The following is a 13,430-nucleotide window of genomic DNA, read 5'->3' as shown; positions in this document are numbered from 1 at the left end:
AGACTTACTGTGATAAGATAATGACGACAGAGTGTAAGCAGACGCAGTCATCCTTGACTCTTTCTGTGGAGACCAAGGATATTCTCTCTGCTGTTTGCTCTGGGAGGTGGGTATCAGTGAAGGCAACATGGTCTTCACTTGCCTCACTTTCTTGACCTCCTCAACAACAACATGAGGTCTACTTACCCCTGGGTGAGGAGCAGCCGGACGGTGTCCTTGGACTGCCGTGGAGCTGCTGGCTGTTGGCACGACGGGCCGAGGAGGCTGAGGGTATAACGTGAGAGGAGGCATGATGGGCACATGTTGGCTTCCTGAGGCTGCTGCTGCCCTCAACAGATCCTCAGAGATGATCGCTTTTATTCTGGCTACTGCTTCTACGGTGACACAACACTTATGTTTCACGCATCCACACTGGGATTACCTTTACAATATGCTTAATTAAGTAGTAATGCATCCATGATGCATTCATCCTTTACTCAAAGTAGCAATGCATTAATAATTCCATCCATCTTCTACCGCTTGTCCCTTTCAGGATCGCAGGGGATGCTGGAGCCTCTCAGCTGCTTAATAAATAATAAAACCTAATAAAATAGCGATGCAATAATAATGCACTTAAAAAAATGTGATGCATTAATAATGCACTTAATAAAGTAGCGATTAAGCGTTAATATTGTACTAAATAAAGTAGCGATGCTTTAATATTTCACTTCATAAAGTAGTGACGTATTAATAATGCACTTCATAAAAGTAGCAATGCAATAATAATTCACTAAATAAAGTAGCGATGCTTTAATATTTCAGTAAAAATAGTGATACATTAATAATTCACTTAACTGCAGCATCCTCTTACAGTGTGTATTGTAGGTCCTTGTCCTCCAGTGATGATAATATCGTAAGAAACAGTTCCTTTTCTGCCATGCAGCCAAGGATTAGTGACTTCAAAGTGGCTGTGCACTGTGGAGGGATGTTAGCCGCTAGCTTTCACAAAGACGTACGCTTCGTTTTTACCCTAGTCGAACAGACGCTACTACATATACAAAATTAGTAGCTGGGCTGTGCTTTTGTAGCACAGAAAAAATTTATTAAATATCCCCATGTCACTAAGACTCAAACAAGTTAGACAAGTGCACTCAAACAGGTGCTGTTCATATTATTAGAATATCATGAAAAAGTTGATTTATTTCAGTAATTATATTCAGAAGGTGAAACTTACATATTATATCAATTCATTACACACACACTGATATATTTGAAATGTTTATTTCTTTAAATTTTGATGATTAGTACTGACAATTACTTAAAATCCCAAATTCAGTATCTCAGAAAATTAGAATATTAGTTACGACTAGTACCAAAAAATATTTTTTAGAAATGTGGGCCAACTGAAAAGTATGAACATGGAAAGTTTCAGCATGTACGGCAATCAATACTTAGTTGCAGCTCCTTTTGCTTGAATTGCTGCAGCAATACGGCGTGGCATGGAGTCCAGCAGTCTGTTGCACCCTCAGGTCTTATGAGAGCCCAGCTTGCTTTAATAGTGGCCTTCAGCTCTTCAGCATTGTTGGGTCTGGCATCTGGCATCTTCCGCTTCACAATACCCCATAGCTTTTCTATGGGGTTAAGGTCAGGTGAGTTTGCAGGGATACCATGGTCCTTAAAGCAGGTACTGGTAGATTTGGCACTGTGTGCAAGTGCCAAGTCATGTTGGAAAATGAAATCTTCACCTCCATAAAATTGGTCGGCGGCAGGCAGCATAAAGTGTTGTAAAACTTCCTGGTAGACTGCTGCATTCACCCTAGACCTCAGGAAACACAGTGGACCAACACCAGCAGATGACATGGCACCCCAGACCATTACCCATTGTGGAAATTTGACACTGGACTTCAGGCAACGTGGATTCTGTGCCTCTCCTGTCTTCCTCCAGACTCTGGGACTTTGATTTCCAAAGGAGATACAAAATTTACTTTCATCTGAAAACATAACTTTGGACCACTCAGCAGCAGTCCAGTCCTTTTTGTCTTGAGCCCAGGCGAGACGCTTTTGACGTTGTCTCTTATTCAAGAGTGGCGTTACATAAGGAATGCGACAGCTGAAGCCCATATATTGCGTATGTCGGTGCGTGGTGGTTTTTGAAGCACTGACTCCAGCTGCAGTCCACTCTTTGTGGATCTCCCCCACATTTTTGAATCGGTTTTGTTTGACAATCCTCTCCAGGGCGCGGTTATCCCACTTGCTTGTACACTTTTTTCTACCACATCTTTGTCTTCCCTTCGCCTCTCTATTAATGTGCTTGGACACAGAGCTCTGGGAACATCCAACCTCTTTGGCAATGACCTTTTGTGTCTCGCCCTCCTTCTTTAAAGTATCAATGGTCATCTTTTGGACAGTTGTCAAGTCAGCAGTCTTCCCCATGATTGTGTGTCATACAGAATCAAAACGAGATACCATTTAAAGGCTTTTCCAGGTGTTTTGAGTTAGTTAGCTAATTAGAGTGTGGCACCAGTTGTCTTCAATATCTGACCTTTTCACCATATTCTAATTTTCCGAGATGTTTAATTTAGGGTTTTCATTGGTTGTCAGCTATAATCATTTCCTTTTTGGCAAAAAACACTTGAAATGTATCAGTCTGTTTGGAATGAATGTACACATTTTACAAGTTTGACTTTCTAAATGGAATTAATGAAATAAACCAACTTTTTCATGATATTCTAATAATATCACCTGTACATATAAAGACTCAGTTAAACACAGAACATGTGCTAGCACTGTCGCTAACAGCAGCGTAGGGCTGGGCCAGATAGATCCAAACTCCTGTACCCTTATAGTTTGACCCATAAACTAACCCGGACACAAATAAGACAAGTAGGTTTGACATAATAACATCCAAACCTAAGAGGTGATTTGACATAAGAAAAAATAAAAAGCCTTGACAATAACATAAGTCAAAGATAATCTCCAATCTTTTTTTAAAAACATTCAGCTGTGCTTAATTCTTCAGCTAACAAAAATACAAAAGAACAAAATGTGAAAGTGCCCTGTTTTAACAAGGAATGTTTAACGGGGAACTGCTCTTTTTTGGGGGGGAATTTTGGCAATCGTTCACAATCATTATGAAAGACATGACAACAGATGGATTTTTTATACATTCTAAATATTACAAGTAAATAAAACTCCCATAAAATCCAATAAGTAACTATTGAAAAAGCAGCAATTTACATTTGGTGATTTGAAAATGAAGTTTTAAGGTGGTGAAATGTTTTTATTTTCCTGACCAGTTCCTCCAACTAAGACCTTGTTACTTCCGTGTTGGAAGACTGAGTGTGAGCTAGAAGCCCCGTGATCAGTGACACTTGCTCGTCAATCACGTGTCCATTTGGTTATGGTCACAATTGATGTCAAACATGCTGTACAAATGGACAAACGTTTTACACTAGTTTGATACAATTTGGATGGATTTAGGGTGAAAATCTTTATTCGCACATGTGCTCCTTTTTTCCACCAATACTGGCATTATTTTTATTTGCAGTTGGGAGTAAAATGCCTGCAATTATACAGCCCTGGTTTATTTGTTTGCCACGGTTCAGACACATCTAGAACGTGTCAACGTGCATTATCACAATATAATCACAGTATTAAGAACTGATATTATTTATATTGCGCAACCAGAATGGTATAAAATGACTTCAGTTTTTAGGCCTTGGCTTCCTGGTTTTGGGTTTAGGCCAAGAATCGTCTTTTGTGTTGGTACCTTCAATCCACATCTGAAAAGGTAATGTGTGCTACTTACTATCGACCTGCTCCTGAGTCTTGGCCTGCACATTCAAGTACAAAGGTCTTGGTCTGGAAAGGAGACACAAACAAGTTCTTATTATTAATGTTTTCTGAGTAATTGTGACCATATTGACAGAATGGTACTACCAACAGAATATAACAAGTCAACCATAAACACTAGCAGTCAAAACTCTGCCAGGCTGGAAGTGAGCATTTGGACATTGTATTGGCACCAATATTTTGTATTATTTGCTATCACAGTTGGGTTCCATCCCGCCAAAAGGATTAAGTTGCAGAATGTTTAACTATGGAATAAGGATGAAGAGTATTATGTGGTTTGATGAACAGTACAAGGACAACAAAAGATATCTGAAAACATACTTTCATAAAATGACAGGTACTGGCTGCACTACATTTATTGCTGGGGAGTAATTTTATTGTGAAAATCTGAATCTACAATTCATCTTAGAATGTGTATCAATGCAGACATTAAATAAATAAATCTACATATATATTAGGGTTGTCCCGATACCAATATTTTGGCACCGGTACCAAAAGGTATTTTGATCATTTTTAACACTTTTCTAAATAAAGGGGAGCACAAAAAAATTTCATTATCGGCTTTATTTAAACAAAACATGCGCATGAAACATATGTTTCTCTTAGTGTGAGAGTCCAATCCATAGTGGACCTAACATAATAGTGTGAGAGTCCAGTCCATAGTGGATCTAACATAATAGTGAGAGTCCAGTCCATAGTGGATCTAACATAATAGTGAGAGTCCAGTCCATAGTGGATCTAACATAATAGTGAGAGTCCAGTCCATAGTGGATCTAACATAATAGTGTGAGAGTTCAGTCCATAGTGGATCTAACATAATAGTGAGAGAGTCCAGTCCATAGTGGATCTAACATAATAGTGTGAGAGTACAGTCCATAGTGGATCTAACATAATAGTGTGAGAGTCCAGTCCATAGTGGATCTAACATAATAGTGAGAGAGTACAGTCCATAGTGGATCTAACATAATAGTGTGAGAGTACAGTCCATAGTGGATCTAACATAATAGTGTGAGAGTTCAGTCCATAGTGGATCTAACATAATAGTGAGAGAGTCCAGTCCATAGTGGATCTAACATAATAGTGTGAGAGTACAGTCCATAGTGGATCTAACATAATAGTGTGAGAGTCCAGTCCATAGTGGATCTAACATAATAGTGAGAGAGTACAGTCCATAGTGGATCTAACATAATAGTGAGAGTCCAGTCCATAGTGGATCTAACATAATAGTGTGAGAGTACAGTCCATAGTGGATCTAACATAATAGTGTGAGAGTTCAGTCCATAGTGGATCTAACATAATAGTGTGAGAGTCCAGTCCATAGTGGATCTAACATAATAGTGTGAGAGTCCAATCCATAGTGGATCTAACATAATAGTGAGAGTCCAGTCCATAGTGGATCTAACATAATAGTGAGAGTCCAGTCCATAGTGGATCTAACATAATAGTGTGAGAGTCCAGTCCATAGTGGATCTGACATAATAGTGTGAGAGTCCAGTCCATAGTGGATCTAACATATCAGTGTGAGATTCCAGTCCATAGTGGGGCCAGCAGGAGATCATCAGTATTGCGATACTATACTAGTACCAGTATACTGTACAAGGCATATATATCCACATAGATGATATGTATATATTGTTACATACCCTCCTGTGTTTCCCTGGTCAGGGTCAGGCATGTAGTGTCCTCCAGTTGAGACCACTGCTCCACTACACAGTCCAATCTGAAAACAGTTTGAATGTATTTAGAAGATGTTCTAGAGGTTTCAAAGGGGACTTGTGTGTATGTAGAAGATGTTCTAGATGTTTCAAAGGGGACTTGTGTGTATGTAGAAGATGTTCTAGATGTTTCAAAGGGGACTTGTGTGTATGTAGGAGATGTTGTAGATGTTTCAAAGGCGATTTGTGTGTATGTAGAAGATGTTCTAGATGTTTCAAAGGCGACTTGTGTGTATGTAGAAGATGTTCTAGAGGTTTCAAAGGGGACTTGTGTGTATGTAAAATATGTTCTAGATGTTTCAAATGGGACTTGTGTGTATGTAGAAGATGTTGTAAAGAATTCAAAGGGGACTTGTGTGTATGTAAAAGATGTTCTAGATGTTTCAAAGGGGACTTTTGTGTATGTAGAAGATGTTGTAGATGTTTCAAACGGGACTTGTGTGTATGTAAAAGATGTTCTAGATGTTTCAAAGGGGACTTGTGTGTATGTAAAAGATGTTCTAGATGTTTCAAAGGGGACGTGTGTGTATGTAAAAGATGTTGTAGATGTTTAAAAAAGGGGACTTGTGTGTATGTAGAAGATGTTCTAGAGGTTTCAAAGGGGACCTGTGTGTATGTAGAAGATGTTCTAGATGTTTCAAAGGGGACTTGTGTGTATGTAGATGTTGTAGAGGTTTCAAATGGGACTTGTGTGTATGTAAAAGATGTTCTAGATGTTTCAAAGGGGACTTGTGTGTATGTAGATGTTCTAGATGTTTCAAATGGGACTTGTGTGTATGTAAAAGATGTTCTAGATGTTTCAAAGGGGACTTGTGTGTATGTAGATGTTCTAGATGTTTCAAAGGGGACTTGTGTGTATGTAGATGTTGTAGAGGTTTCAAAGGGGACTTGTGTGTATGTAGATGTTCTAGATGTTTAAAAAAGGGGACTTGTGTGTATGTAGAAGATGTTCTAGAGGTTTCAAAGGGGACTTGTGTGTATGTAGAAGATGTTCTAGATGTTTCAAAGGGGACTTGTGTGTATGTAGATGTTGTAGATGTTTCAAAGGGGACTTGTGTGTATGTAAAAGATGTTGTAGATGTATCAAAGGGGACTTGTGTGTATGTAGAAGATGTTGTAGATGTTTCAAAGGGGACTTGACCTCCTCTTGGGTTGTGCCTCTGGTGAGCAGGTCTCTGCAGGTGAGTGGCACATGGTTGATGTCCACCTGTGTAGCCAGCAGCTCTTCTGATGCTGGCACTCTGGGGGGAGTCTGGCACATGTTCAAAGAGAAATCAATGAAGAGTTGGGAATATTTGAGCGTGATTTATTCCAACCTTTGCCAGCAATGGGGGAGGAGTTAAAAGTTTGTCTTTCGCCATCAACATGGCATTTATTTTAGCAGCCATGGCGGAGGCCATTTCGACGCCTCCCTGGTGTTGTGGCCGGTGTTCCGCAGCCATTAACGAGTCCGCCACTCTGCATTGTGTCGCGACAACGGACGTCTTGGAGCCAGGAGAGCTGACCGTCCCTGAAAGTCCGCGGGTTACATTCTCACTGCTCCTCGGTTTAGGTTGGGCCGCTTGATCCCATCTGCTGGAGAGACATCTGAGACAAAAAAGGAATCAACATTTGCATCTTTTGTCTCCGCGGAGATACAAATGATTTTGGGGCCAATATCTCTAGCTAGCTAGGTTTATGTACCACCACAGTCTCTCAATGAACCCAAAATATTTCTTCGATAGCAGTGATGCTAATTGTCTTTATGTTAAATCCCATTTATTTATGCTAACAACGTTAGCGATCCGAATTGACCTTTTGTGAGACCTGTAAAGTTCAAGTAGCAATTAGTAAATGAAAAGGTGTAGTTTCCTCTGCCTTCTGTTCTTCTAGCCATTCTGTTGTCATACAAGAATGTAGCTTACAGTTTGATTTAGCGCGCTGATTGACTCTTCATTTATTCATCTGGCCTATTTCTATTCATTTGTCCATCAGTCAAATAGTTTTATAAGACTACTCCAATTGTTTAGCTGACTATTTATATCTGTGTGTGGCATTGCATTAGTCTTTTAAAAGCTTCTCATCTTATTCTACACAATGAGATGGACGGTGTCTAACTTTGAATAACTGAAAAATGGTCAAAATTTCCAAACTTCCTGAGCTTAACCCTCCGTGGCAAATTTCCGGAAATTTACCGGAAACTCTCCACCCCACTCACCTGTAATTCTAATGTGGAGTTTATAGCCTGTGAGCGTTATAATGGAGGCGTGTCATTGTTTGGGGGTACTTTTTGGACCAATTGAAAAGCACCACATAGTTCCCAGAAGTGTCTCCACTTGGAAATGTACAGGTAGGACGTCAATTGGAATACATCTATTTGCTATTCACAGCTCAAGATCGTGCAAATTTGAAGTTAAGGCTTATGTTATTACCTCATATATTCATACTTGAGCATACATATTTGTCCGTACAATCCTGAAATATGAAGTCGGGCAGAGCATCCGATTATGGTTTTTGCGCATCCTTAAAATGTTTTTGTGAGGCTAAAGCCGCCTCGCCTCGGACAAACCTTTGTGTAACATTTCATCCAGAAAAAAAACTCCCCGAACGTGGTCTGATAGTATTATACTAATGCACAATCCATCCATTTTCTACCTCTCGTTTATTCTCTGAAACACAATTTGCGTATTCTAGAATAAATATATTTTTGTCCAAATAATTGTAATGTTGCTATTTAACTTAATCAGAAGTAAAAATTATTCAATCAAGTTAAAAAAAAAAGTTCATTGCGTGGACAGCACCTTTGAGCTCTAGCGTGGTGTATAATATAGCCAAGAGTCATGGATGCATGGCATTCTGGGTAATGCTTATATTGCATTTATAATGTGTTACAGAGCCGATGTTCTCCCGAAATGTTTGTTATTCTTGTTTGGTGTGGGTTCACAGAGTGTGGCGCATACTGTATTAGTAAGAGTGTTAAAGTTGTTTTATATCACAACCATCAGTGTGATCTGTGTGGCTGTGGAACAAGACCCCTGGTTTACACATAGTAAAAGTAAAATAAAACTCCTCCGACAGGGGAAGCGAAGCGTCACTTCTGACGTCACGAATTTGACCCGGCGGTAAAAGTAAGCATGCGCTTATAAATTTGGGAAGCGAGTTTGACCCGGCAGTAGTTCAAGGCAGGCGCATATTACATGCCCGGCTGCTATTCAAGGAAATTCGGTATGTGGACACTTATACTGCCATCTGGTGGTGTCAGAAGAGTATAACATACAATGGAATTTGGAAAAAAGTGTAAAAATAAGAATTAGCATGTCACTAAACATGAAGTACACGTTTGTGTACTTATGGACTAAGTATATCATATCAAAAGATGATTCTTAGTTTTTATTCTAATTAGGGTCCAAGAAGCCCAAATAGCAAAGACAAATAAAAAAAAGCATGTAAACAAACACTTTGGGCCTTAAGAGGTTAAAGTGATTTCCTCAAATAATAAGGGTGCTATGATGTTTTGAAGTTCAATTTCCAAAATATAAGTCCCATTTCTCCATTATCCTCATGAATAATCCAGCGATTCTTTACTTCAGAAATTCGTAGCTCCCTAAATATTTGACCCACTCCAACAGTTCAAGTACCGTTGGAAAGTTGTTTCCAATCTCTTTAAATGCTTTGATTTGTGTTGAGAAGTTTGCTATTTCATTGTTTTTGTTACGTACCTAATGATGCAATATTTGACCTTGCCTGAGCGCGTACCTTTAATTCCAGTTGGCAGCTTATAAACGGCTGCATCCTAAAAAAAAAGGGATGAGTGGAAAATGGCCATTTATTTACAATACAATCAAGAAAATAGCATTGCTGGAAGTTATTTTAAATATTTTCAAGTTTTAAAAAGGAAACTGAATTGTTTTAGCAGACAGACTTTTACAGCTAAGCCAACAGCACAGCTATTCAATACATCTAAACAACTTCTTTTCAAAATCAATCAAAACACAGAAAAGAAGTATGAATTCTTGATGTCTACATAGATATTAGTGAAGGATTATGAATGGATGAATTATTGACTTCTACATAGATGTTACCATGAATAGATTAACGTGGACCCCGACTTATACAATTTGAAAAACTTATTGGGGTGTTACCATTTAATGGTCAATTGTACTGAATATGTACTGTACTGTGCAATCTACCAATACATGTCTCAATCAATCGATCAATGTTAATGTAGGATTCTGAATGAATGAATTCCTGACGTCAACATAGATGCTAATGTAGGATTATGAATGGATGAATTCTTGACGTCTACATAGATGTTAATGTAGGATTATGAATGGATGAATTCTTGACATCTACATAGATGTTAATGTAGGTTATGAATGGATGTATTTTTGACGTCTACATAGATAATGTAGGTTATGAATGGATGTATTTTTGACGTCTACATAGATAATGTAGGTTATGAATGGATGTATTTTTGACGTCTACATAGATAATGTAGGTTATGAATGGATGTATTTTTGACATCTACATAGATGTTAATGTAGGTTATGAATGGATGTATTTTTGATGTCTACATAGATATTAATGTAGGTTATGAATGGATGTATTTTTGATGTCTAAATAGATATTAATGTAGGTTATGAATGGATGTATGTTTGATGTCTACATCAGGGGTGCCCATTACGTCGATCGCGAGCTACCAGTCGACCGCAGGGGGTGTGTCAGTCGATCTCCAGCCAGGCTTTTAAAAAAATAGACCTAAAAATGAGTGATCATCAATCTTCACCAAGACGTCACTTAAATGACATTCACGGTACCGGAGGGTCTTGTGAGATGACGCTGGCTGCTGCAAGATCATTATTATGAAAATATGACCGAGAGGAAGGCGAGAAACACTTTTTATTTCAACAGACTCTCGCGCCGTACCTTCCGTCAAAACTCTAAAGGCCGACTGCACATTTCCTATCTTCACAATAAAAGCCCTGCTTCATGCTGCCTGCGCTAACTAAATACAGAGTCTCGGAAAACTGGCGTGCACAAGCGATCCCTCAGAAAGCTGGCGTGCACATCACTTGTGCACGCCAGCTTTCCGAGACTCTTATTTTGTTAGCGCAGGCAGCATGAAGCAGGGCTTTTATTGTGAAGATAGGAAATGTGCAGTCGGCCTTTAGAGTTTCGACGGAAGGGACGGCGCGAAAGTCTGTTGAAATAAAAAGTGTTTCTCGCCTTCCTCTCTGTCATTTTTTCATAATAATGAACTGGCAGCAGCCAGCGTCATCTCACAAGACCCTCGGGTGCCGTCAATGTCAATCAAGCAAGCTACGGAATTTGCCGCCAATGTTTTTCTTGTAAAGTGTATGGAAGCTGGATGAATTAGATGCCAAAAACCAACCACTTTCATGTGGTATTGTACAGAAAGGACAACTTTTTTTCTCCTCCATTTGAAAATGTGGGCGTTATCATCATTACTGTCTGATTCCAATCAATGCAAGTCATCAGAATCAGGTAATACACCAACTTATATTCTTTTCTTCGTGAAAGAAAGTGTTGTATTATCATTAAACACATTTAACTTGTTTACAAAAATGTCTCTTTCATAAATAAATAAATATAAATTATATATATAAATGAGGTAGATCCCCTCGAGTTGGTCAATTGAAAAGCAGCTTGCCTGCAGAAAAAGTGTGGGCACCCCTGGTCTACATAGATGCTAATGTAGGATTATGAATGGATGATTTCTTGATGTTAATTTAGGATTGAGAATGATGTCATCATTCTGAGTCGATTAACTGGACCCCGACTCCTGTGGTGTGGTGGCGACTTGTCCAAGGTGTACACCGCCTTCCACCCGATTGTAGCTGAGATAGGCACCAGCACCCCCCCGCGACCCCAAAAGGAATAAGCGGTAGAAAATGGATGGATGGACCCCGACTTAAACAAGCCTGAAAAACTTATTGGGGTGTTAGCATTTAGTGGTCAATTGTAGGGAATATGTACTGTTCTGTGTGGAATATGTACTATACTGTGTGTACTATAGTGTGTGGAATATGTACTATACTGTGTGGAATATGTACTGTACTGTGTGGAATATGTACTGTACTGTGTGGAATATGTACTGTAGTGTGTGGAATATGTACTGTACTGGGTGGAATATGTACTGTACTGTGTGGAATATGTACTATACTGTGTGGAATATGTACTGTGTGGAATATGTACTATAGTGTGTGGAATATGTACTATACTGTGTGGAATATGTACTGTACTGTGTGGAATATGTACTATAGTGTGTGGAATATGTACTGTACTGTGTGGAATATGTACTATACTGTGTGGAATATGTACTATACTGTGTGGAATATGTACTGTACTGTGTGGAATATGTACTATACTGTGTGGAATATTTACTATACTGTGTGGAATATGTACTATACTGTGTGGAATATGTACTATACTGTGTGGAATATGTACTGTACTGTGTGGAATATGTACTATACTGTGTGGAATATGTACTATACTGTGTGGAATATGTACTGTACTGTGTGGAATATGTACTATAGTGTGTGGAATATGTACTATACTGTGTGGAATATGTACTGTACTGTGTGGAATATGTACTATACTGTGTGGAATATGTACTATACTGTGTGGAATATGTACTATACTGTGTAGAATATGTACTATACTGTGTGGAATATGTACTGTACTGTGTGGAATATGTACTATACTGTGTGGAATATGTATTATACTGTGTGGAATATGTACTATACTGTGTGGAATATGTACTATACTGTGTGGAATATGTACTATACTGTGTGGAATATGTACTGTACTGTGTGGAATATGTACTATACTGTGTGGAATATGTACTATACTGTGTGGAATATGTACTGTACTGTGTGGAATATGTACTATACTGTGTGGAATATGTACTATACTGTGTGGAATATGTACTGTACTGTGTGGAATATGTACTGTACTGTGTGGAATATGTACTGTACTGTGTGGAATATGTACTATACTGTGTGGAATATGTACTATACTGTGTGGAATATGTACTATACTGTGTGGAATATGTACTATACTTTGTGGAATATGTACTGTACTGTGTGGAATATGTACTATACTGTGTGGAATATGTACTATACTGTGTGGAATATGTACTGTACTGTGTGGAATATGTACTATACTGTGTGGAATATGTACTATACTGTGTGGAATATGTACTATACTGTGTGGAATATGTACTGTACTGTGTGGAATATGTACTGTACTGTGTGGAATATGTACTATAGTGTGTGGAATATGTACTGTACTGTGTGGAATATGTACCATAGTGTGTGGAATATGTACTATACTGTGTGGAATATGTACTGTACTGTGTGGAATATGTACTATACTGTGTGGAATATGTACTGTACTGTGTGGAATATGTACTATACTGTGTGGAATATGTACTATACTGTGTGGAATATGTACTGTACTGTGTGGAATATGTACTATACTGTGTGGAATATGTACTATACTGTGTGGAATATGTACTGTACTGTGTGGAATATGTACTGTACTGTGTGGAATATGTACTATACTGTGTGGAATATGTACTATACTGTGTGGAATATGTACTGTACTGTGTGGAATATGTACTATACTGTGTGGAATATGTACTATACTGTGTGGAATATGTACTGTACTGTGTTGAATATGTACGATACTGTGTGGAATATGTACTGTACTGTACTGTGTTGAATATGTACGATACTGTGTGGAATATGTACTGTACTGTGTGGAATATGTACTATACTGTGTGGAATATGTACTATACTGTGTGGAATATGTACTGTACTGTGTGGAATATGTACTATACTGTGTGGAATATGTACTATACTGTGTGGAATATGTACTGTA

At 38.5% G+C, this 13,430-nt stretch overlaps 1 protein-coding gene and 1 non-coding gene across 7 annotated transcripts in view; both read right to left on the bottom strand.

Moving 5' to 3' along the window:
- Window positions 1–13,430, bottom strand: part of LOC133543029 (KH homology domain-containing protein 4-like) — a 28,861-nt gene that overhangs the window by 14,005 nt on the left and 1,426 nt on the right. For all 6 annotated transcript variants that reach the window (XR_009804284.1, XM_061887389.1, XM_061887392.1 and 3 more), the window contains exons 2-6: window positions 6,863–7,133; window positions 6,688–6,798; window positions 5,475–5,551; window positions 3,788–3,840; window positions 187–374 (exon numbers count right to left, since the gene is read on the bottom strand). Coding sequence is in view for 5 of the 6 variants with exons in the window: in XM_061887389.1 (XP_061743373.1) it covers window positions 187–374; window positions 3,788–3,840; window positions 5,475–5,551; window positions 6,688–6,798; window positions 6,863–7,133 (700 nt within the window). In the remaining variant the exon portion in view is untranslated. The remainder of the gene's footprint in view (window positions 1–186; window positions 375–3,787; window positions 3,841–5,474; window positions 5,552–6,687; window positions 6,799–6,862; window positions 7,134–13,430) is intronic.
- LOC133543221 (small nucleolar RNA SNORA47) lies at window positions 29–161 on the bottom strand. The gene has a single exon (XR_009804346.1). It is a non-coding gene; the product is annotated as a small nucleolar RNA SNORA47 (small nucleolar RNA).

Source organism: Nerophis ophidion, linkage group LG25 (genome assembly GCF_033978795.1).
Source record: "Nerophis ophidion isolate RoL-2023_Sa linkage group LG25, RoL_Noph_v1.0, whole genome shotgun sequence".
NCBI classification, from domain to species: Eukaryota; Metazoa; Chordata; class Actinopteri; order Syngnathiformes; family Syngnathidae; genus Nerophis; species Nerophis ophidion.
The sequence above is the reverse complement of the archived record's forward strand: the minus strand, read 5'-3'. Positions and strand labels throughout refer to the sequence as shown.